At 40.1% G+C, this 25,571-nt stretch overlaps 3 protein-coding genes across 3 annotated transcripts; all 3 read left to right on the top strand.

The window, feature by feature from the left end:
- The first annotated feature begins 253 nt into the window (after positions 1-253).
- On the top strand, positions 254-8,639 carry si:ch211-221n20.8 (matrilin-2). Its single transcript, XM_040128586.1, has 13 exons — positions 254-446; positions 1,759-1,881; positions 2,209-2,331; positions 2,705-2,830; positions 3,475-3,603; positions 3,747-3,839; positions 4,613-4,708; positions 5,113-5,208; positions 5,478-5,573; positions 6,869-6,970; positions 7,096-7,201; positions 7,812-7,928; positions 8,306-8,639. The coding sequence occupies exons 1-13, from the start codon at positions 254-256 to the stop codon at positions 8,382-8,384; spliced, it is 1,479 nt and encodes a 492-aa protein (XP_039984520.1). The 3' UTR covers positions 8,385-8,639.
- Positions 8,640-12,554: 3,915 nt separating this feature from the next.
- Positions 12,555-15,703, top strand: LOC120790371 (cytochrome b-c1 complex subunit 6, mitochondrial-like). The gene is made up of 4 exons (XM_040127798.1): positions 12,555-12,715; positions 13,041-13,076; positions 13,722-13,883; positions 15,457-15,703. Exons 1-4 carry the CDS (start codon positions 12,602-12,604, stop codon positions 15,487-15,489), a joined length of 345 nt encoding a protein of 114 aa, XP_039983732.1. The 5' UTR covers positions 12,555-12,601; the 3' UTR covers positions 15,490-15,703.
- An 809-nt stretch (positions 15,704-16,512) lies between these two features.
- LOC120790331 (vitamin D3 hydroxylase-associated protein) lies at positions 16,513-25,200 on the top strand. The gene is made up of 16 exons (XM_040127725.1): positions 16,513-16,620; positions 16,717-16,989; positions 17,747-17,860; positions 18,222-18,362; positions 18,540-18,673; positions 18,851-19,057; positions 19,163-19,203; positions 19,341-19,465; positions 21,037-21,162; positions 21,275-21,372; positions 22,211-22,310; positions 22,447-22,490; positions 22,611-22,650; positions 22,734-22,842; positions 23,526-23,671; positions 24,186-25,200. Exons 2-16 carry the CDS (start codon positions 16,774-16,776, stop codon positions 24,306-24,308), a joined length of 1,764 nt encoding a protein of 587 aa, XP_039983659.1. The 5' UTR covers positions 16,513-16,620; positions 16,717-16,773; the 3' UTR covers positions 24,309-25,200.
- The last annotated feature ends 371 nt before the right edge of the window (positions 25,201-25,571 follow it).

Consider the following 25,571-nt stretch of genomic DNA (forward strand, 5'->3'; position numbering starts at 1 on the left):
GGTCACGGGTGTGATATCAACGCTCGGTGTGGCAACATCATTGGCTCGTACTTCTGCCAATGCTACCAGGGCTTCAATGGAGATGGACACTCTTGTTTTGGTAGGTAAGCGGTGTTTGTTTGTGTGTGTGTGTGTCCGTGTGTGTGTGTGTGTGTGTGTGTGTGTGTGTATTACATTAGTGTGTGCCACGAGTAGTGTTCAATATCATTAAGTGTCTGCCAGTGATACTTACGTCATGCAGACAATACTTGCCATGTGCCAGCAGCACTTGGGCACTCAGCTCTCACCGGACCCCAGTCCTTCAGGATTTTCCTTGTTTACAGACATTGATGAGTGTGCTGTGAACAACGGTCACTGTGAACACAACTGCACCAACGAGCCAGGAGGGTACAGCTGCCAGTGCGCCTCCGGATACCAGCTGGAACAGGGTGGACACAACTGCACAGGTAAAACACAGGTCGGGAGTAAGGTGTTGATCCATTCACATCAAGTGATGGCAGCTGAAAGAAGCTGTGAACGCAATACTGACAATATCTTCATTTTTTAACTTAATATGGCAAATTTATTAGCAAACAGATGTTTATTTACACAACCAGCAGATACAGAGCTATATTATTATTCACTTGGAGTCATGTTTCTGGCCACCTGACGAAAGCAAGTCCAATATTACCTGTTTTTTAGCTCTATTTTTGGTCTCTACCAACTCCAGAGGGAAATATATGGCTGCTTGGTGGCTAGATGCTCTAATTTCGTCTGTTTGCCGTTTGGTGCTGGGCAGATAGTGTACAGTGGGTTTTTAAAGCTTTTTGTCTGAAAACAGCTGCCTGCTGCAGCCGAAAACGATGCTGCGAGAGCGGTGAAAGTGAAGTTAAGTCACAGACCAGACAGTTGAACTATGAAGAGGAACTCACTATAAAGCTGAGAGGAGCTGCGGATTTGGCTGCTAATTCTCTTTAGGTTAATTACTACGAGTGACCCCTTTAACATTGTCCCACAAATATTGATTATCGATGCTTATTTATGAGGGGTGAGAGTTAGTGGTGGTAACAGGCCAAGAAATATACAGTAGTAATCTACTTGCAAAGCGAAAAAAAACACTGCTAGCTGATCTAAAAATGGATAAAAACAATTGAAGATTCACTGGGCAAGACACTAAACTGTTGTCTTGCCCAGTGAGACATTGACATGTGGACAGGAGGAGTCAGGGATTGAAAGAACAGTCCTGTGATTAATGGATGACCCAAGTACCACCTGTACCCCCTCAGCCACAGCTGCTCAGGAGGCCGTATAAGAGTGATTCCACCAAACTGGCCTCTATGAGGGCAGAGTAATTCAAATGTTACTATACAGCAGAGACATTGTAACCAACTGCCGGTACATAATTTTGCAGACTGTGAAAGAATTTATAGGCTGGCTTCCTGCTTTCGAGATGAGCCCTGATCCTCAATTTGCATTCAAGTTAAGGGGAGTTCAAAATCACCCAGCAGCTGGTCAATAGAGGGTAGTAAAGGGATCGTCTCGCCCCGGACGAGTGCATCGTCCTCAAAAGCCTCAAAAGTGGTCCCTTGATCCAAAGAAGCCACCTTTTATCAACTTGTCCTCTGTTGCAAACCCCACTCACCTGGCCCTCCAAGCTTGTTGAAACAAGTGCTAAAATGAATTGTAAATAGTGTTTGACTAAAGTCTGAATGAGCCCTTACATGGAGCCGTGTTTGGTCATGACAAAAGAATTAAATCAATGTCTCTGATTCCCCCCAGATGTGGACGAGTGTTTAGCATTAAATGGGACCTGTGAGCACATTTGCGTCAACACTCTTGGATCTTTCCAGTGCTCCTGCAGGCCTGGCTACCAGCTGCACATCGATGGCCACACCTGTGTGGGTCAGTCACTCGCCGACACTCATTCACTTCTCACTGCTGTTTACTCACTCGTTTTCAGTCATTAGACAGGATGAGCATCAGTGATTTACCAGCATGCAAAAGAGGCAAAAAACTGACATGAATATGTTACCTCACTGTCTCATTTTGTTCTGTTCTGTTTGGGTTTGTGTGCATCCTTTCTGCCAAGACATAAGCGGGTCTCCTAAGGGCCAAACTCAGTTGCACACGAGAGATAACGGTGTCCAAAACGATGTTTACCTTGTGTGTGTGTGTGTGTGTGTGTGTGTGTGTGTGTGTGTGTGTGTGTGTGTGTGTGTGTGCACTCAGACATCGATGAATGTAAACTCCAGAACGGTGGCTGCTCCAACACCTGCACCAACTCTCCAGGAGGACACACTTGCCACTGCCCTCCTCCTCTGCTTTTAGACACAGACAACCTCACCTGTAGCAGTAGGTTCTCTCATTACAGAGCTGACATCACATCATCTTAAGTTCAGATCTTTACTAAGAAATGATATAAGAACTGCACCTTTTTAAAATTTGGAAAACTTCACACATAGGAAGCCAAACTGTTTTTCCATGGTCTCATTAATTTTTGTTTTCTCACTGTAGCCCAGATTTCATAGTTAAAAATGCTCTAAACAATAGTTTTAACAAATTATGCACAGCAACTGTATGTTACTAAGGAGAACACTTTTTGTTTGATGATTTTTAGTATAATAAAAAGTTAGTAAAAATACGACAGATCAATCGATTATCAAAATAGTCGCAGATCTTTCCTCTATCAATCAACTATTCCGTCATTTCTTTTTTACCTGAAAAGATGTTTCATCTTGTAAGCTGAGAAATGGCGGGTGCGACCACATATGCACTGTGAGGGCAGAGGGTCGCGTCCAGTGTAGCTGTCGAACGGGCTGGATGCTGGGCGAGGACCTGAGGAGCTGCGTGGGTGAGACTTCGTATCCTCTCCTCACACTGCCACCACCTCAGCTGATTTGTTGTGGTTCTGGGGACACTGTGGGGACTAATTGAATATACTGTATTTAGGCTTGCAAAGTTTTGTTCCAGAAATTAGGCTGTTATGCATTTCGTCATATTTTTAAAGGGATTCTGGGAACAGCTTATGTTATTTAATCTGAGGTTAAGCAGCACAGTTTGATGGGCTTTTTTTAATTTTAGGTACAAAGAATGCTAAAAAAAACTGCAGACCCCAGCATCTGTTGAAACAACCATACAAAGACTTTCCAAGTGTCATTTTATCAACATTTATCGCTGTAGTCTTTCAAATAAAAACAGTAGAGAGATGGAAAGGTTTGCAAAGATCTAATCCACTTCTCATCCATTATGCAGGCCGAAGGAGTTCATAAAAAGAAATCACATCGGTTGGGAAAAAAGGAAGCGCGGAAATTTTATTGGCTGATATCGACTCAAAACAGTTCAGCTGTGGCCTAGTTTTCTTGGACGATAATCATTGTTGCCTGTGCAAACAGCCAAGTGTCTCTGGTCACTTAGCCACGAGGGAAATGAACAGACACAGTGTTGCTGCGCTGAAATGTCCGCCTGCTTGACTGTCTCTTTGTCTTTTGCCATGAGATGTGAACGAGTGCGGGGACTTCACCAACGGAGGCTGTGAGCAGCTCTGTGTGAACCATCCTGGTGCCTTTAACTGCACCTGCAGGGAAGGGTATGAGGTTCGAACTGATGACCTCAGCAAGTGCCAGCGTGAGTCCAACAACATACATGTCATGCAGTGATCACGATGGATCATGCAGACAATAGGATTAGCAAAATGGACTTCCTTATTCAGGTTTTTATAAGGAGTTAAGCATATAAAGTTATGCTTGTTAACTTCTCTGCTTTTCCAGCTGTGTGTGATCCTCCCTGTCAGAACTACGGAGTGTGCGTGGCCCCAAACAGCTGTGACTGTCCTCCAGGCTACCCTGGTGTGGGCTGCTCAGGTACAAACCTACACTGTTGTACATGGATAGCATACGTGTACGGATAATGGTTATACTCTGGTAGGATTAGTGCCAATACATTACTTGTGCTGGTGGTTGTGATCTCATTAACAAGATCATGAACTAGTTCACGTTTCAGGTACTTGGTGGTCTTCACTGTACAGTAACTCCTGACAGCTTCGTTTTAAGTCCCAAAAGTCTGTACACAGTGAAAGAATTATCGCTGTTTTAAGTGTTATATGACGTTAGAACCGTCATCATGACGTACAATCATCAAAAGATGGAGTGACAGAAATATCACCCTTGCCCCCAGATAAAAAGAGAAAAAACATGCTATTAGGAACAATTTTGAGATGATGAGCAGGCAGATGTTCGGGGGACATCATATTTTTTAGGTTTCGGTTGTATGCCCCGTCATAAAAATGACTGCAATAACCAAAAACAAAAGGATTCGGATCTATGGATATGTATGTTACATGTGATATTCACGTAAGTTTGTGAATATTTTACGTAGTATTGGTGTCCCGCAGACAGAATATTGGATGGTAGAAGGTTAAGGAAACAAAGAATCACTAGAAAATAAAACCTGCAGATATCATTTCTGTCTGTCTGCGTTTCATTTGCGTGTGTTGTTGAGGCCCGTGTTGAGACTGAGATGGTGATTATAGGACACTGATAGGGAGACAGTGTGATGTGAATGCCAAACCTTACATTTCAGTGAGGGATGGATGAATGAAACTAAATGAAATCCACGTTGGTTTTTTGGGTTTCAGCCATGTGCTCCCCGCCCTGTGCCCATGGAGGTACCTGTATGCGCTGGAACGAGTGTCTGTGTCCTCCTGGCTGGACAGGAGCAGGCTGCCACACAGGTAAAGCACCACTTCTGTATAAGCAAGCACTGTAGAGACAGTTTCTATAAACACAGGAGGATGGCTGTTATACCAAGGAAACAAAGCAGACTGTGCTAAAAAATAAATAAATAAACAAACTGTTATATAAGAAAGCATTAAGAGACGGTCACATTTTTTTGAAGAGGAAATGCTCAGACTTCAGGACAAAGGATAAAAATCTGATTTTCCTCACTCCGCTAACCTTAGTTTTACTTTCTTTTTTTTTAAATAATGTGTCACTCTTTGTGTTTTTACTGCAATCCTTATCTATAACACCACATTTCTCCGCATGGTAATAATTCGATTTTGTTGAATTGCCTTTTATCTTCTACCATTTTCATGTGTATTTATCCTGCTCTGACTTTGCTTTATGTCTCGGTCAGCGGTGTGCGAGTTGCCCTGTGCTAACGGCGGTCGCTGTGTGGGGCCTGATACATGCCAGTGTTCTTCCGACTACGCCGGCCCCCAGTGCCTTTTGCGTGAGTAACAAACCACCAACACATCTGACGTCAGTTACACCAGGCACGCAGGCACTTCTTGAGGGAAGCTAGATGTCTGTCATTTCTACCCTCTTGCCTCCAGGCGCGTTTGCAGCACTGCCTGGTAAAGTGTGGGTTATACCATGATAGAAAAACAAAAAAAGCAACTAGGAAATCTAAAACCTGCAGACTGGACAACTATGCTACCCCCAAGTATAATTTTCCTAAATTGACCTACCTCTTTCTCTATACGTGTGTGTGTTTTGTAGCTCTGTGTACTCCTGCCTGTCAAAATGAGGGCAGATGTGTGGATGTCAACAAATGCACATGTGTCGGTGGATGGCAGGGAGCTCGTTGCCAGATAGGTGAGAGTCCACACGCTCGTCGTCATTGCATCCAATTCATTGTTACTTAAGTGAAACATTTCAGTAAGGAAGCATTTTATACACATGACTGATTTAAACCCGTGTTCCCATAAAATAAAACCCATAAAAAAATATAATCAATAGCAAACTGTCGTGAAAATAAGTCATGAGAATTGCTCCCTTCTTGCTAATTTATGCAAAGCAGAAGGCATAATGTTTTAAATAAGAGTTCAAAACAATAAAAAATCACAGGGACAATGTGTATGATAATCATACCCTAAGGCAGTTATCCCAGGCTCGGCATTGAGGCCCAACCAAGTGCGCTACAGAAATCTGTGGTCGGGCCCCATACTGACCACCCGATTAAAGGGTTAAGGAAGAAAGAAATATGTCTGTTACACCATCCTACTGCATTTTTTGTGTGTGAAATGCTGTATACTTAAAGAACATGTCCTCAGTGCCTTAACAACCCCTCGAATTAAACAATCTGAGAAGCAAATATCACTCTTCAGTTGAACTGCTCTCAACTACTGTTATGAAGAGTCGCAATTAGAGCTGAAGCAATGAGTTGATGAACAGAAAATTAATCTGCAATAATGCTGATAATCGATCAGTCATTGAAATAAAATTTCGAGGAAAATTTCCCAGATATTTTCTGGTTCCAGCCTCTCAAATGTGAAGATTCCTCGCTTTTCTTTGTCTTGTATGATATTAAATTGAATATCTCTTGATTTGCAGATGATATTTTTAACAATTTTCAACAATTTAACAATTTTCAAACGATGAATCGGTTAATTGACATAGTATTCAGTAGCTAATAAAGAAAATAAAAACCAAGTGCAGCCCAAGTCACAAGTAGACATAGGCTTTATTTTAAAAAGTTACAAGCCAGAAAAAATGGGAACTACTGCCTTATGATATGTAGTTCTTCAGGCAGCCAGTCAGTGGCGCTGTGTGCGGCTGTTAGTGCAGCATGAGACTCACTGGTTACAAGTTCAAAAAATAATTAATTAATTAATAATAAAATAAACAGCGCTTCTTGCCCACGGTCATGTTACCTACAAAACAAACACAGTCCAGTGTGGTAAATAGCAGTCCCCTTCACTCTTTGCTGTAACTTTGAGGTCATATTGATGTCCACATTCTAATGAGATACAATCAATGTTCCCTATTAAAAACTTTACTGTATGTTTGCTTTCCGAGGTGACAGAGAAGACTGTGTTGTAGAGATTAGCTGCCTTGAGCTGGATTACTGTTGGATGCATTCCTGTTTTTCTCTTGTCTGTCTCCGTCAGAGCCTGTTCAGTGTCAGAAACCTTGTAAGAATGGTGGATTGTGTGTGGGCCTCAACAGGTGCCGCTGTGCCAAAGGATTTACTGGAAGCCTCTGTGAAACTGGTTAGTCAGTGTGTGTGTGTGTGTGTGTGTGTGTGTGTGTGTGTGTGTGTGATGTATGTGAGTCAAAGGCAAAGACCTTTGCCTTCACTTTGCATTAAGACTCTTGCTGTGCGCTGTGTCTATAGCGGTGACCATCCCCTGTGTGCCGCCCTGCCAACACGGAGCCACCTGCAGTCCTCACAACACCTGCACCTGTCCAGAGGGCACCGCAGGCCTGCGCTGTGAGAGACTGTAAGTATGAATAACAACAGCAGCAAGAACAGAGTCACAATTAACACCCACTTCCTGCTCGATCTTCAGTTAGTGTTAACTGGGCTGCTATTCATCATGCTCTCGTCTGAGAACAGATGAAGCTTCCTAAAATACATGGGAGCACATCCATTGTTTCTCTTGGTCAGACTCATAGTTACTGTTAATGGCAGCGTACAATTAGGAATGTGATATTCTTTTACTTCGCTGTTACAAACGACAAAGCCAAGTTTTTAAGATAGTTGCAAATAATTTGCTAAAAAGAACAAAGAGCCTACATAAGTACTTAATGTCAAGATAATTATCATAATGTGAAACATCAGTGATACTGCTTTGACATTTGTTTTTGGCTTGAAAGTGAAATGTCTTTCAAAGCATCACTTTTGAGCAGATGAAAACGTGTACACGGTAGGTTTGGGCAAAGAAGAAAAGAAAACTTTCTGCTCTAAAACAACAATGTGGGACAAAGGTGAATCTTGTAAGACATAATCATTGCATTAATTTAATGATGCTTTCAGCCTGCAGATACCGAGTTGTCATGTACTTACACTACCGTACCTTACTCATGGATGTGTTTGTGTTTGTGTCCTAGGACGTGCCCTGTGGTCACCACGGTGGTCAGTATGGCTCGAGCGGTGAGAAAGGCGTTTAGGGAGAGTTACGTTGACCGCTGTGGACCCCTGGGAGTTCAGCTTTGCACTAAATACAGGTGACCTGTTTTTTTATTGCATCCTGTAGCCCTAAGTGGTCCATGAAGTTGTTGTCATACGGTTGGAGTAACAGATGGGTGGAGTTCTATCACTAAAAACTTTAGTGTCTGTCATAGGAAAATAAACTGACTTCCAGGGACTTTCCTGCTGTTCTCTTCTATGTGCACTACTTACTTAAACATGTCATAAAAGTACTGACTTTTGTAATAGTTTTTTTCCGTGTCTTGAAAAACGATGGCATAAACCAATGTAAAATATGTGTTACAGTTGCATTTGTGGACCACAATATAAACATAGGTAAAAGTTTAAATTAGATCAGAGTATAAGTATAATACAACGTGACAAGGCTGTGTCGGCTGTGTGGTTGTGTTTCCAGGATAAACCAGGCACGTGTGTACCTGCAGGCCTACAGGGTGGGCTACAAAATCCAGTGTCCAGAGAGGAAGGGCAGATGAGCAGTGCTGTCTAAAAGCTCCTTGTCAAGAGGAACCGTCGCCAGCCAGACAACATTTTGGGCAACAGACAAGGAGTGAAATGCGACGGGGGCGGTTTCACCCTTAAATCAAGCCTCTACGTTGAAATGAAAAGGGGATTGTCTCATTGTCTCATAACGGCTGTTTATTTGGTTTTTGATGTATGTTGACAGTCATCTTCATCTTAGTTTTGTACACAATCATAGGTTTTTTACATTTCAGGAGAAATATTCCTTGGTATATAAAATGCACAATGGATTCGCAATTTGAAATGATTGTATATGGCAGCTTGAAGTTGTTAAATTTTACATTTATTGTCGTTTTACAAAATGGTGTCAGTATTGTTAAGATTTTTACAGTCTGTGAACTCTTGTCTAATACTAATGACTGTCAGTGAAAGGTCGTACTTGAAGAGTTCACTTCAAGGAATATTACCAATAAACTGTCACACAAATACACTTTCATGTTTTTGAGGTCGATATCTTAGACTGCAAACTAGAATTACTGTGTGAAAGACGGGAAAGGACCATCTCTAACAAAGCTCATGTAATCATCTCACTAAACAACTCACGATAACAGTACTTCGTCTACTTTTGTTCATTGATTTCGGTTTGAATTGACCTAAAAGAACAGCAGTGTGTGAAAGCATATCATATTGTTATCGCTGTGTACTACTGATATCCTGTACTCAGAGGGTCATGACATTGCTTTCCTGTGAAATTGTAATATATAAGCAGGTGCCTCTGCACGACATACTTTGATTCATAGACTCTAGATGTTGGCAAACATGTTGTAGTGTGTAGCAGTAGTAGAAGAAAGTGCAACATTTAGCAAGTTAAAGATCCAGATGGTTCATCAGGATTTGTTGGAGATCAAAACAGCCCTAAAAGGAGACTGGATATCGGAATTAGATTTGTCAGCCTGCAAAAACACAACGCCAAATAATGCTTAATATGCTAATATTGCTTCTATGCCTGCTGGATGTGCACCGTATATTACTTATTATTCTTAACGTTTCAGTTCACAGACTAACTCCAATTGTATTTTTTGAGTTCAGCAGGAAAGTTTGTTTTTCTTTTTTTTGTATAAATCTTCTTAAAAGTATGCCCAGATGACTATTATTAAGTAGTTGTTGTGTTATGTAAGTTATATAATAATTTGTTAAAAATCACAGTTCATTTCATTTTAAGGTTTTCTTAAACCTAATATTAAAATTGAATATACAAAATATTAGATGCACTCAGCATAAATATTTTCTGTAGATAATAAACTCCACACTCCTTCTGGGCCTTGTGTTAGACATCCAATGTCTAACACAATAGGTTTCTATTGAATAGGTTTCTATTAAATTTAAAAGGTAGTTTTAAAATTATATAGATTATTAATATTAAACAAGTGAGCAAGGCTAAGGTAAACTAGCTGAAAAACAGGTGTCGTAGCTCATTTAAGAAGGGAAGACAAGTCAACAAAACAAAACAAGAGCAAAGAAACCAACTGTATCACAGTATTGCAGCCTGAAGAGACATCAGCAGTAGACTCCACGGCATGTAACATATAATTAAATCCGAATATCAGTTTGATATTTTCTATAAACCCTGGCGCAGTAATAAAATAATAAGTTTTGACATGGGGGAAAAAGGTTATTGCTTTTTGTGTTTGTTTGTTTTTTTTATTTTTTTGTTGTTTTTTTATGTCAGAGTGTTAGCGTGATGTTACGTAGACCTCATATTGATGCGGTAGATGTTTATTGCACAGAGTTATTCATTACAGCATTTGTGAGGGACACTGGTGATTGCACAATACAGTCACAAGACTGTCAGCTTGGGGAAAAAGTAGTAACATGATGTATCTAGATTGATGGGTGTGAACTGGAAACATGAATGACTTACCTTTGTTATTGAACCAGAAATTTTATGTAAATTTTGCATTTGTTCATCATAAATGTGTCACTGTGTCAACAATTTACCTTTTTTGCCACTGAAGTATTTTGCTCAATGTGTAAATTCATCCAGGATGAAAGGTTAAAGTGACTTCTTACCGAATCTAAAATATCTGAGGGTTGAAAGTTCAAAACGTTTCTGCTGCTTCCAGATGTTCCCATTACTGAAAATTACACCTGATGGGAAATACACATGCTGAAAAACTTCTCAAAATTAAGAATTGAAGTCTTTATTTTATCATTTTGTAACAGCTAAAAAAAATGCTTTAAAACTATATTTCTTATTACCTGTAAAGTACACTGACAAGAAAAAGTATTTTTCTTTTATTAAATCTATAACAGTCACTAAGGAGGAGATCTACTTTGATAAATGGATAAAAATATGATCAGTAAAGTGTGTCTGTACCTTAAGAATACAACAAGCTCATGACAAGGTTAAGAGAGAATCTCCGAACCTAGAAAAAAAATTTCAAAAACCAACACAAACTATAACACTTACTGGGGGAAAAAAGGCAATGTATCATACAGTGTATTCACTCAACTTTCCTGTATGAGTATGGTACACTTTTAAAATGGGTGGATTGACCTGTGTCAGACTCTCATGGGTCCTGCTGTGGTCAACAGTGAATATGTCGCCCACAATAGGGAATGCCCTGGGTCCTGGAGGGAAGCTGGCCAGCCGACAGTACTTAAAATAATCTGCTGTGCGGATGAAAACTGCCGCAAAGAGCAGCAGAATTTTGACATCCCAGTCACCACAGGATCCAATTTCAGAAAAAAGACTAAATCCATTACACAAACAAGGACTCAAACCTGTCTAACTGTGTTTTCCTTGCCTTCCCCTCCTGTGAGACAAAAGGCTGATGTTGTGTTGCCAGGAGCCAGTAATATCACCCTTCTCTCTCCTTTGAGGGAGAAGCTTGCTACTATTGGCTCTTGGCAAAACATCTACTGGTTTTACTGGAGTCTGACCTCTTTACACATGGAAAACTGATATCACACAGTGACCCTATGTGGACAAATTGTATATTGGCAACCAAAAATTATACCCATATATGATTGCCAAACATCCTATTCCAAAACAATGGGCCTTAACATACTGCTGTAAGAGCCTCCACTCCTCTGGGAAGGCTTTCCACAAGATTTTGGAATATGGCTGCAGGGATTTTCTCCAATATAGACACAAGATCATTAGTGAAACTGGGCACTTATATTGAGAGATAAGGCCTGGCTCACAGTTGGTGTTCCAGTTCACCCAGAGGTGTTTCATTAGGGTGATTTAGGTGAGGGCACTGTGCAGACCAGTCAAGTTCTTCCACACCAAACTCAGAAAAACATCTCTTTATGTACCTGGCTTTATGCAGAGGGGCGCTGTCATGTTGAAAGAGGAAAGGGCATCCCCTAAACTACATTTTAAAATATTATTGTATACAGTTTCCCTTAATTCTATCTAAAGGGCCTATTTCAAGTCATAAATTGCTGCATTTATATAGCAGTTTTACCTAAAGTGCTTTACAATTTCCCATCCTTCAGCCATTCACACATACGCACATACACACAGACACACACACACACACACACACACACACTCTGATGGCAGCAAGCTTTCGGGAGCAAATTGGGGATCAGTCTCTTGCCCAAGGAAACTTTGATGTGTGAACCACCAACCCTGTGAGTAGTGGACATCCTGTTCTGCCTGCTGAGCCACAGCTTGTCACAAAAGTAGACCTATAATGATAGTGGTGTCCACAGATTTTTGGCCATATACTGTATTTTCAATTTGGTAAATCGTATATTCTGGTGTAGTACTACTTTACAACGCATGGTGTCAATATAGAATTTCATAATTTTGTCCGATGGGAAGTAGATGATTCTGACCTCAAAATAAAATGTATATTTTACTTGATAGTAAAAAAGCAGAGTTGCAACTTTTACTGGGGAAATCTGCTACTGAGGGAGTGGGAGGGTAAATGTAAAGGAAAACTTTGTCTGTCAGTGTCTCCAAAAATTAATTTATAGCCATTTGTCCCTCTGGAGAACCTTTTAAGATGGTATGAAGTGGTCAAATTTCGTGTTGTATCAGCACTAATTGAATCAGTTTGGTGGCTTCAGGTCTGGCTCAAAAAATATTTTTGAAAATGTTCAATGAGCATGTATTCAGTGAAAGTAACGGAAACAGAATTGGCAAACGGGAGGTTTTGTTGTGAAAGTCTGGTGACCGGAAACGGTGTGGTTTGTTTTAGCTCACTTGTTAGCTCGTATGACCTGCAGTGTCCTCCAACAGTTGAGAATTGTCAGCCGGTCATTTAAAGACAAGAGCACCAAAATCATGGTTTTCGAGGAGAAGATGATCATGAACGGAGAACCCGAGGATGTTAGTAGCCTTTACAGACTTAAGACAACTCTGCTATGCCTGTAACGTTTGGTTATTTCAGATAGCAAGCTAACACAACACGGCTAACTAAGCGACATCATCACCTAGCTTATGTTAGCATTAGCCGAAGTTAATGTTCCCCTCGTCGTTTAAAAATATGTTGAAGCTAATTCATGCATCTGGATCAAAACTGCATACTAATTTGACGTCTGTAATGTTTGTTTGCCGGCTGTTGAAGGTGTAATTTATACAAAAACGATAGCTCACAACTGTCTAAATGTTTGGGAGTGAATGATGTCATTGATTCGGTGTGTGTCTGTTTCAGGAGGAGGAAGAGGAGGAGGAGGAGGAAGAAATGGTGGTATGTTCATCAAAATATCTTAACTGTCCCTCTCTGAAATTTAGGTAGATGAAAAACACAGTGTTAAGAGCAAATGTTACGAGGTCTGGACAACACTTAGAGCTCCTTTTTACACTCCTCATGGACCCCACCTCTGGTGAACATGGCCAGTTAACCAGAGGTGGGGTCGTCCCAGGCTTCCTCCATTGCCAGTCCCTCCTCTTGGGACTATATCTATAAATACATGAGGCATTTTCTCCTTCATATAAAAGAAACGTCAAAACTCAAAGCTATTGCAACCCCCCTTTTTTTTTTTTTTTTAACTGATTGTTTCCAAACACCACACAGTTTTGCTATACAGTACAACACCTGGAAGGGATAGAAGATCGGAGGTTTCTGTGGGTGTGTGTTTTTTTTGTGTCTTTGTGGATAAAGGGAGTGAACCCCTCTGAATCCACCTATGCCCTCATATTCTCAGTTGCCAGTTTATCAGGTACAGCTTTGTGTGATTTTGGTTGTTGTACTGAGGTTTTTTCCAATATTTAGTTTGTCCTGGTTGATACCCAGGGCAACTGAGCGTAGCTCTGACCATCTACTGAGTGTGTGTCTCCTATTGAAGGACACCCTTTAGGGTAGATATTCTGAATGCTGTGTGTTCTGTTTCAGGATCCTCTTGAAACAGTGCGACAGAAGTGCGCAGATGTAGAGCACTGTGTCCACACTCGGGAGCGTCTGGAACAGTGCGAGACCAGAGTTGGCTCTCGGTCTTCGACAGAGGAGGATTGTACTGAGGAGCTCTTTGACTTCCTGCATGCTCGGGACCACTGTGTAAGTGTGACATACTGTTTGGGCCAAGCAATAAGTTATTAAAGTAAACCCCACGCAGCCAAGATTCATGAGTAGATATGTTATGTAACTGCTTGGCAAGCACTAGTTTTGCAAACGGTGGACACCAAAGCTGCATTAACAGTGGCCCTAATTCATGCTAATCTAAGTCATTTGGAGAGCTCTATGTCAGCCACCTAAGAATGTTATACTTTAATTTGTTATTTTCAGATAGAATATGATGCATATTCTTTTGGATGGATGAATTTATCTGGGAGATGTGGAAAATTATAAACAGCTGACTTGTAATACAAAGTTGACTTTATAAGAGTAAAATCTCCTTTGCAACAGTTGGGGTTATTTCATGGTCATTACAGAATTTTCCACAGCTCTAGTGATGGTGAGAGGAAGCTTCATGAAGCACTGAACCATTTCGGGAAGGTTAATTTCTTGATGCTTCATGTTAACAGTACGACATCTACTGGCCAGAATGTAAAATAGGCAAATATAAACATTTGCTGATTAAATATCAATATAAGAGAAACCATAATTTATTTTTTTATTTCTAAGCATACCTTTTTATAGTAACTGCTCTAAAGGCAATCATCATATTTTCTATGCATCAATTGTATAAATATCAGTCAAGTTAGCGTCAATATCTGTGCTTTAACTGAAGTGTGAAAATGTAGTAGTCAATGAGCAATGCGGGCAAAGAATATGTGTGATGGAAAATGATTTTGGAAAAACACTTTAATCATTTATTAACAAATATCAACTTCTCGACTGTGTTGGGGCTAGACTATTTCGTTCTTTTAAAAAATGATCTCCTCTGTCTTTGAGAACAGTCTTTCAGACGGGATAGATGAGGCTGGGGTACACACAAACCCCATTGCCAGCTTGTAAAGGCATGGATAAATAAATTTCTGTCTTTCCCAATATTTCAGTGGATCCCCAAGCTGTCTAATTATTGGGAGAAATAAGATCAAAGTGTTGCCAAACTGGAAAAAAATCTTTGTTTTCCTTGGCGGATCCATTGAAAATATAACAAGACTTTTTATTTTAAGGACTCTTCACAGATTTCAGGATAAATTGCTTCCGTGTATCAATAAATGGTCTTCACAAAATAAATTTGTCCATTATTTACAAGAGAGAGATCAGTGCTCACAGAAGGCAATGCAGCAGCAGTGAGCACATTTTCCTCCAATTACCAAAAAGTATTAGTTTTATTGAAATACAAGCTCTACTACATCCATTTCGACTGTCTTTTTTAGTTGACAGTATATCCTTACAATGCAGAAAAAGGTCTATACCGTACTGTAAGATTATCAAAATAGTGCATTAAAATAACGTTGGTTTTGCATGTCCTTCACATATGAACAGTCAAGCATTTGACTTACTAACTTCAGTGGGGGGTATATCCGTGACCTGCATGTTATAAGTATTAACTTGAAACATAAGTGCCTTTATTTTATTTTTTTTACTTTTGAAAAGTATTTAAGGTGCTTCAGGTTGCCTTATGTTGCACTGCATGTAGTATGTTTTCATAAATGAATGGCCTCTTATGTCCTCTCTCCAGGTGGCACACAAACTGTTCCATTCTGTCAAATGAAATCCTTCCTGATTGTTGCACCACTGGCTGACGACATTCTTCAAATATTGTATTATGAGGCGAACATGGTTTTAAATACGTCCATATGTGGATCTGCTATGTCTTGTAACTTTAAATGTATACTCTACTGTATCTGCTCATGTGAAGAATCTTAAGTATTTAATGAGGTACTCTGAGTCAACATTTCATTAAAGTGGATGGCTTGAAAACCTTACCCTGTGTCATGAGTTTACTTTATGACTATATCAATAAAAGTTTGTAAATGATTCTTGTAAAGCTGAACCTCTGCAAACTGATTCCTGTAGAGGTGAAGTTAGTATTACATTTTATCACCATAAATTATTGCCAACACTTGGTCAGTAAATTTCATGTAGTTTATTATTACACATGGAAACCAAGAAGAGAAGCTGTTTCATGAATAAAAAAAACAACCAAATACAATTTGCTCAAGCCCTGAGTGAAAATTCAGGGACTAAAGCTTTCATCTTGAGACGCGTTTACGTTAGCCAGAGACGCGATGGAATAAAAGACACAATGATGTGACTCTAAAAATGAGCACAAGTGATCCAAGTGTTGCCGTTATAAAACTTAACATTTAACAAGGGGTGTGTTGCCCGCTTTCTGCACGGGGTTAGACTTTGTAGCTGGAGTTTGTGGCACTGTTTGTGCCACAGTAATGTGCCAGATGCTGCTGGAGTTAATGTTGAAGTCCAGCTACAAAGTCTAAGCAGGTGCAGAAAGCAGGCAACACACCTTTTGTTAAATGTTACCAAAACTTAACATTTAACAAAGGTTGTGTTGCCTGGCAACATCTGGCACATTACTGTGGCACAAACAGTCAATGATTAAAAAAATGAAAATCCAGTGAGGCCTGCAAAACTGCCCATCCATTCCTTTTCAGGGGATCTACCAAAATGTATTTATTTATTTATGTATTTATTGGACTTTTTATGTTGAATAACTTGATCATTCAGCTAAAATGACTGACAACGGGCAGCACTAGCGCCCTCTACTGTTTATCTTACTGCTTTGCCTTTCTTCCGAAACCGTGCTATATTGGTGAACGGTGACAGTAGCAGTAAAAGCCAGGTTACACATGAGGAAACTCACGCTAGACTTGCAACTAATCAGGTAAACAGTAGCCAGCTCTTAACTCTGAGGCTCTGGCAAGTCCAAGAACAACACATGCATGGTTTAAAACGGTCACCGTCTGTGTGTGTGTGTTAGCCTGAGTTAGCCTACGTTTATCACTGGGCTTCGAGCGAGAAGGCAAAAGGGACAACCATGGAAAAAGTGAAAGAGCTTCTCCGGGGAGGGGAGCTGGACCGCCGGACTGCGGCACTGCTGACGGGTGCTGCCTGCGGTGCCGGAGCCCTGGCGGTGCTGCTGGTCCGGAAAGTCACCAGCCGACAGACGAAGGAGAAGATCCAGAGAGCCAGAAACCGGAGGACCGAGAGCCTGCAGCGGGCAGAGCAGGCTGTGCTCCGGTACAAGGAGTCGGTGAGAGTTAGCTAAAGGCTTGAGGGGAGGATTTGCTTTGAATTCAAACCTATACATGATTAAGTTCTTTAACATTGAGTTCTCTTAACGTGTATTTTACCGTCGACACGCTTGTTGAAGTGATGGTGTCAAGACGGAGACAAAGGGTATTTAGGGCTGTCGCTAAAGGCTCCTCATCAACATGGGTATTTGTTCTTCTTGCTGATAAGATCACTGGCCAGGTTAAAGTTTGGCGAAGCTTTTGGCAGGGAGTTTTGCTAAGTTCCCCACATTATACATCACTTTCCAGTTATGATTAACGTTCAAGTAAACCTGCCCAAATAGTTTCTTTCAGCTAATTGTCAGCAAATGACTTGGCAGTTTTCCTGATAACGCAGATGCCCAAAATGTACCGGTTCCAGATGCTTAGGTGTGATCATTTCCTTCCACCTTTTTTTTCTTTCAATTTCAAGACATCTCCTCTGGCCCTGGAGATTTACAATGTATTTTTTCATTACTTCACGATTTTCTGACATTTTATAGATTAAAAATAAGTTTATTGGAAACAAACATTAGCAGGTCAGTCGCTAATGAAAATAGAAGGTTGATGTGGCTCTACATTTGTCGTTCGTGAAAAATGTTACCAAATCTTCAAAAGGAACGATTATTGCCCGGTGTGTGAACTCATTTTCCTAACTGTAATGACTGTGTGTGTGTGTGTGTGTGTGTGTGTGTGTGTGTGTGTGTGTGTGTGTGTGTGTGTGTGTGTGTCTTCTAGCATCCAACAACCGACTCTGCTGTCATCTTGACGTTGTCCCTATCTGAGTTGACAGAGCAACTCCAGAAAGGCTCGCTGAGCCCTGAGGATGTGTTTTACTCCTATATGGAAAAGGTTCAGTACCCGACGTAACATCTTATTTATTACATATCAGCACAGAAAAGCAACCATGGAAATAAATAATCAACTTTAATTTTCCCCTGAGCACGATCTTCCACATTGGAATAATCGCCATACATATCCTAAATTAATCATTATCTCTATAGGGATCAAATATAGTCACCCACTGTCTTTGGACTGAAATGTTGCTTTTTAAATCAGGTTTGCGTACCAGCACATTTCTTCTTTTATGGAATTAATTACCTTTCACTAGACTGTAATGTTTTACAAAACCAGCCTTTTGGAGGCAAGGTGTAAATATTTACCTCCTGTCTTATTTTTTTTTTGTCTTTTCTTTTCTTTTCTTTTCTCACAGACTCTGGATTTAAACAAAAAGCTGAACTGCTGCACAGGGATTTTGCTGGAGAGTTTTGACCAGCTAAAAACTATTGGCTCCAACAAGGAAGGTCTCTTGTATGGAGTACCAGTTAGCATCAAAGAAAACTTTGAATGCAAGGTAATTTGTGGTTATATAATACCATAATCAACTCAATAGCAGTTACACTGGCAGGGTTTCCAAATATGTACGCACTGGTAGAACTGTTACGGCATTCATACCGTAGCTCAGGTTTGTGTCTTACTTTGCCATTGTCTAATGCTGCTCTCTTTGTATGTTGTCATTTTACAACGCAAGAATCACGACTCTACCTGTGGTGTGGTCGTTAATCTGGACCAGCCTGCCCATAAGGACAGCGTGATTGTTGAAGTTCTGAAGAGACAAGGGGCTATCCCCTTTGTGAAAACCAACATACCCCAAGGCCTTTTAAGGTAAATTCGTCCAAATCAAGTTATTACAAAGTTAAGCTATGACACTGTATCACACACCGCACAATACCATGTGCACTTATTCCATTAACTATTGAAAGGCTAAGGGTAAAGAATGACTAGCCAAGGCCGTGATGTTTGTTGCTTATCTTTGCTTTTCTTTCATTGCCTCATCTCCAGTTATGAATGCAGTAACCCCATTTATGGGCTGACCGTGAACCCCCATAATCTACAGAAGACCTCTGGAGGTTCGTCTGGTGGGGAGGGGGCTCTCATTGGGGGAGGAGGCTCTCTGCTTGGTTTAGGTAGTGATATAGGGGGCAGCATCCGTATCCCTGCCTCTTTCTGTGGGATCTGTGGTTTCAAGCCAACTGCGGGACGGCTAAGGTGATTGTTTCTGCATCAGGCAGGTTTATGGATAATCACACAGTCATGACACCTTGAACTGGACTTTTATCTTTACTTTGTCGTATTTCTTTGTGTCATGGTCAGTTCACAGGGTTTGACAGCCATTTATCGAGGGCAAAAGTCAGGTAAGGAGGAATACATTATACATTTCACTATATACATACATAGAATAAATACTGAGATACATCATCATTGCCAAGCAATAACACATGTATCATCCACTAGATTTGGCATCTGTTTCTTTTATTTCTCATAAACTTAGTGCTGTCATCTCCTGGACCCATGGCGAGGGATGTGGACAGTCTGGCTCTGTGTATGAAGGCTCTGCTGTGCGACCACATGTTTTCCCTGGATCCCACTGTTCCACCCATACCTTTTAATGTGCAGGTGTGTCAAGTCAAGTCAAATTTTATTTATATTGCCCAGTATTACGATCAAAAATTTGCCTCAAAGGACTTAACGATCTGTACAGGATACCAGACCCTCTGTCCTTGGACCGTCGAATATGAAAAAACTCCTTTTAACGGGAAAAAATGGAAGAAACCTCAAGAAGAAAAACAGAGGGATACATATCATTGCTCACTATTCAGTTTTTGCAATTTCACATCAGATTTGTTTGTTTCCTACAGAAAACAAAGTTTAAAAATGACAGTTTGCCATTTTACAGGGAGTTGTGTGCCGAACTAATTCTTGTCTGGGACCAGTAAGTTCCTGGTCTCTCTGCTGGTTGCCAGGCCAAGAAACAGTCTAGCACATTACCCTCTGTAAAACAGTGGATTGTCGTTTTTAAAATTTGGGTTTTTGTATGGATTAACCAAATGAGATATAATATTTTCATTAGTGAGCTCTAGAGCTTTTGTTACATTTGGACAGAGCCAGGCTAGCTGTTTCCCCCTGTTTCCAGTCTTTATGCTAAGCTCAGCTAACAGGCTGCTGGCTTCAGTTACATGTACATACAGTATTTAAAGTCTGTGCACCCTTGAGAGTGGTATCAATCTTCTCACTTAACTCTTGGCAAGAAAGGGAATAATCATGTTTCCCAAATTTTGAATCATTACTTTAATGTTACACTTTGGGATGAGCCGGAATTGCGACTTCTAAGTAGGCTATAATGACGAACTTAGTGCTCGACCTCAGTAATGGGAACAAATCCCCACAGCCATGTTCCTAAGTCTTTTCGAAAGCCTTCCCAGAATAGTGGAGACTGCCTGTTTTGCCACGCTAGGCCTAACGCAGATCTCTGTACGTGTCTGTGTACTGTGTGGACACATAGACATTAAACTTTAAGTATAGCTACACTTCCTTTTTATGTTGTGAAATCCGGGATCACTCCTTGTACCAGTTTTCTGTCAGAAACAAAAAGATGTTGCCAGATATTCCAAAGTAGTTACAGTTTCCTTTGTGTAATTGTGTTTCAAAATATTGACGCCTCTGGTAGAGAGTAGGGAAAGGAAACATGCTGCTAATTCAGTGGTAACCCTTTGAAACTTTGCCCTTTGTTAAGTCCTCTCATGGTGATGAAATCACCCTTGAGTGGTTTGCTGCCTGTCTTTCGCACCAGGGATGTTTTCTCTGGGGTAATGTGCTCTGCTGTGATGACAATGAGTTGAGTTCAACCATATACGGTGCAGTGGAAACATGAAGGCACATTATTATCCGTATCGATATTTATCTATCACCATGGTCTAAAAAGATCCAGAATTTTCAGGCACAGTGACCCTGACCAGGAGGATTTCACAAGAATATTAGCGGGCAAAGCTCAGGTACATAAAACCCACAAGTTAAATCAACAACTCTTTGTCAGTAGAGTTAACTCATTTTTTGATTTTGCCTTAAGACAAATGAAAAGGCTTCAACCTCCTGTCTATAAAAACCTATTAATTATATACCAGAAACGAATCTTTTTATGTGTGTTTCAACTCAAATGTTTCACAGAGTGTAAAATGTATTGTCCTCAGATATACCAGAGCTCCAAACCTCTTAGGATCGGCTACTTTGAAAGTGACGGCTACATGCAATCGTCTCCAAGCATGGCCCGAGGCATCAGAGAAGTCAAAGCACTGTTAGAGCAAGCAGGCCACACTGTAAGACCAAACCACACCCTGACACACACTGAATGATCTACGGCTACGTAAAATATGTGTGAGATGAGCTGTATGTTTTTAATGCAGTCCCTTTTTTCGTTTGGGCCTGTAGTTGGTGCCCTACAGTCCTCTGAAGATCGATCACGTTGTCACTGAACTGATGCTAAGGGGTATTCTTGCAGACGGAGGCACCAACCTGCTACAGAAACTGTGAGTTGAATTTCCCTTTAAGATCAGTGTATTCATCATTAATAAGCTGAATAATCTGACAATTTTCCATAACTGAAGTGTTGGAGAATCTGCGTGTCTTATATTTTTTGGCCCTCTGATCAATTTATTTATTTATTTATTTTTGGATTAATCCTTTAGTCCTCAAAATCTAAAAAAGAAATTGCTTTTCACGAAATTCCAGAGCCCAAGGTAATGTCCTCAAATTGCTTGTTTTGATCAACTAACAGTTCAAAACCAAACATATTTAATATTTACAATGATATTAAAAGCTGCTATTAAATTGTTTTTGAGTAATTGCTCAAGCAATTAATGAATAATCAAACTTTTTTGCAGTGTTGTTCTGGTCATTTGGTCAGTTAGTCCATTACTTTGGTCCACACCGAAATACCTCAACAACTATTGGATGGGTTGCCATGAAATTTGGTACACACACATCCGTGGTCCCTGGTCCTGAGTTTTTATCTAGTGCCATCGCCAGGTCAAATTTTGAATTTGTCCAGTACTTTGATTGATGACTAAATGTGGTGGCATGCTAACACGCTAAACTGAGATGGTGAACATGGTAAACATTTATACATGTTAAACATCAACATACTACCATTGTCATTGTGAGCTTGTTAGGATGGTGATGTTAGTTTGACCTCAGAGCACCACTGTGCCTAAGTTAAGCCATAGCTGTGATATTAGTTTTTGTTTTTTGAAGTCTATGTTCTGAAACTTTATTAAAACTCACATAGCTGCTTTCTAACTATTACAATAAACCTCAGAACAGACTGTTCTATTTTGTGCCAATGGTCTCTTATTGATCCTGTTTTAGGAAAGGAGGCCCTCTGGACCCCTGTCTGAGAGCACAGATTTACCCCTTATATATTCCCAAGTGGTTGAAGAAAACCCTCTCATTCCTCCTAAAGCCGCTGGTGAGCTAAAGACAATATAAATCTTCCTCAGGAACATGAGTATGACCATAGTTTGGAAATGACCTGGGTTATTGACTATTTGATGTAAAACAGCTACAATGTGTCTTAAAGTGTGTTTCATGTCATTCTTTTGCAGGCACCTCGTGTGTCTAACTTCCTCAGTGTGAGCTGTGGAGTTGGGTGAGAGAGTTGTCTTGAAGTTGACAGTTTGTTCTTGAGGTTTTTATTACATAATCACACTTTGCATGTGATGGGCAAAAATGCCAGAGCCCACTGACTTTTTCTCTGCCTTGTTTTCAGATCTGTTCCAGATCTGTGGAAGCAGCATGCTGCTGTTGAGGTACTGTTAGCTGTCAGCTAATGACGCTTGTGCAAGAATGAATGTATACAAGGGGAAATTGTATTCTCATGTGTTTCCATTAGGACTACATTTGTGAAACGATAGCGGAGTGGAGAAGATGCAACATTGATGTGCTGCTGTGCCCTATGATTGGACCAGCCTTCAACTTCTTTTACTGTAGCAAGAATAACGGTACATTATACTGAACTGATGTTTGTTAAATACCTTAAAGGGCAATGTGAATGATTCGAGAGCAGTACGAGAGACAACAGTGTCCAAGTGTTTTGTGAAAAGTAAATATGAGGTCGGAGGTGTTCTGTTGTTGCTGATAGTTTCCACGATTCATGGATAGCTGTACAACAGAAAAGACTGATCACTAAACTGTTTTGGTGGCTTGGGGCAGTACTGTAATGATGTTCTTTATAGTTGACATTTAGATAAATTAAAATGAAGTCAAAGCCTGTATCATTCATGATATCATAATACCGTAAAACTGGCTCCAGGCTCACACTGGGGTCACTGAAAGAGGAAACATGACTGAATTTTTAATGGTGAAGCAACAGAGGAATTCCTTATTTCAAACATGAAAATTGCAGTCTTTATTTCGACATGAAAAAATTGAAAAATATTAATAAAATAATGATCACTAATGATCATGTCATCATTTTCTTTGAAATATTACCTTAAAGTACATAGAGGAATCTGGCTTAATTATTCGCCAAATTCAGGAAAATTCAACAAAATTGGTAAAACACATTATGACAGCACAGCACATCACCATACTCACAACCACAGCCCAGACCAGCAGTAATGTTACTATTATAAAACCAAGTGTAACGCAGTGAATAACTTATTTCTATTATCTGTCCTTCCAGCTATGGTCTCGTACACAATGCTTTACAATCTCCTCACCTTTCCTGCCGGTGTAGTTTGTGTTTCCACTGTGACAGCAGAGGATGAGGAGAAACTCAAGGACCATAAGGGCATTTATCAGGACTGCTTAGACAAGGTCTTCAAACAGGTAAGAAACACGTGCCAGTGAGAAGTAACCAAGCCCAAATTATATAATACAGTAGTCCTACTCTGTTAAGACTCAAATTTAATTCTGGATACAGACATGTAAAAGGCCCCCCACCCTTCCTGCATAAGAGCAAAACCCCCAAAATGACTATTTGTTTCTTTTTCTTCATAGTCGTTTTGTGTGTCTTTTGTCATTTAATGTCTCTTTATAGCCGTTTTGCATTGCTTTTTAGCTTAGTTGACTACTTTTTTTGGTTGTTTTGTGTCTCTTTGTAGTTGTTTGATTGACTTTCCAACATGAAATATTAATAGTCACTTCAGAGACTCTGGTACTGTAGGCAGCAGGGGTGCCCTCCTGCACTTATGTTCCTGTGTATCACCCAGAACTTGTGTCAGTCCACATTAGCGACTCTCTTAAAACTGTAGTTCTGCAGCTGGTCAGTAGGTGGAGGCAGCAGACCTTGGAGGTTCTGGTTACTGACTGTTGACTGACTGGAGTCTGTGTTTGTGTTCAGGCTGTATCTGGAGGCGAGGGTCTGCCCGTGGGGGTGCAGTGTGTCGCTCTGCCGTGGCAGGATGAGCTCTGCCTGCGCTTCATGAAGGAGGTGGAACAACTGGTCAAACAGAGCAGAGAGTAAAACCTGGTGGCCACAAGTGGGAACTTCAGTGGCTTCAGGTTAAATTTTCTTTGAGTACAACAAGTGTATTGATTGTGAAAACACAAACAATGAGCCAGACTCCAAAATCAATTTTGATGAAGACACTCTTTGAAGTAGTGAATAATAACTGCACAAATCAATATTGCTGTTAACCATATTGAAACAAACTGAAATATGAGTAAAAGTCAACACAATTATTATTTCTTTAGAAAAGGTGGTTGAGTATTTTAAAATCTTAAATAGTTTGTGTTTCACTCTTGTTCTCAGACATTTTCAGCTCTTTGGCTTTTTGAACTTTAATAAAGATAGACTAAATGGTAACTTTTAAACTAAAGACAATAGTCAAGTTCATCAGCACGGTATCCTTTTGTGTTTGTGTTTGCCTTATTCCTTAACAGACCAAGATTTTAACAATTCATTTAATTTGTGTTGTGCTTATAAGAGTCTTATAAGTAAGTGTGTCACTAATTATTATAATTACATGATCCTTATGTTTTTTTTTTTTTTTTTTTTCTTTTGCTAAGTTCAGGATCCGATTTGTACTTCATTAGCAGGTGTCAAATAAGTGTTTGTTCTGTTTTATCACAACTGACATTGTTTAAAATTTCACGCAGTATGGCATAAATAGGACCTGCATGATGTAGAACAAATTGAATTCACATCACCATTAGGCAAAGAGGCACCGTGACCACATGTGGTAAATATTTAAAATTAGAATTTATAACAAACATGGATAATAATATTTTCTCGTTGATCATGTCTGTCTCTTTGTAAAATAACTGACAGCCTATTATGATATGATGTCTGAGAATAAAACAAAGCAGCTGATTTCTCACAGAGGAACCACCACTGTTATTTGTTTTCACACTAGAAATGTTAAAATGTGTTTTCAGATTTTGGAAGTCAACAATAACATACATTGTGCAGGTAAGATATGATACACCGTCAAGATACATTTTTTTAATATGTTGTTTTTGATTGGATATTTTCGTACAGCTTTTCAGACCTGTACGTGCAATCTTTTTGTGTCATTTAATATCTGATGAACTAACTTCATGTAGTGTGGTGCACCTTTAAGGCACCCAGCAGCTGTGAGGGCACAAAACCTCTTCCTTTACCTTATTCTTTACCCTTCACCTCAGCCTCTCAATCACTGTGCCACAGATGAGCACAGATCATTTTCATTCTTATTGTGAGTGATTGTTGCACTGATGCCATAACAGGAAACAGAAAAGAGATAAA

Source organism: Xiphias gladius, chromosome 6, assembly GCF_016859285.1.
Source record: "Xiphias gladius isolate SHS-SW01 ecotype Sanya breed wild chromosome 6, ASM1685928v1, whole genome shotgun sequence".
NCBI lineage: Eukaryota > Metazoa > Chordata > Actinopteri > Istiophoriformes > Xiphiidae > Xiphias > Xiphias gladius.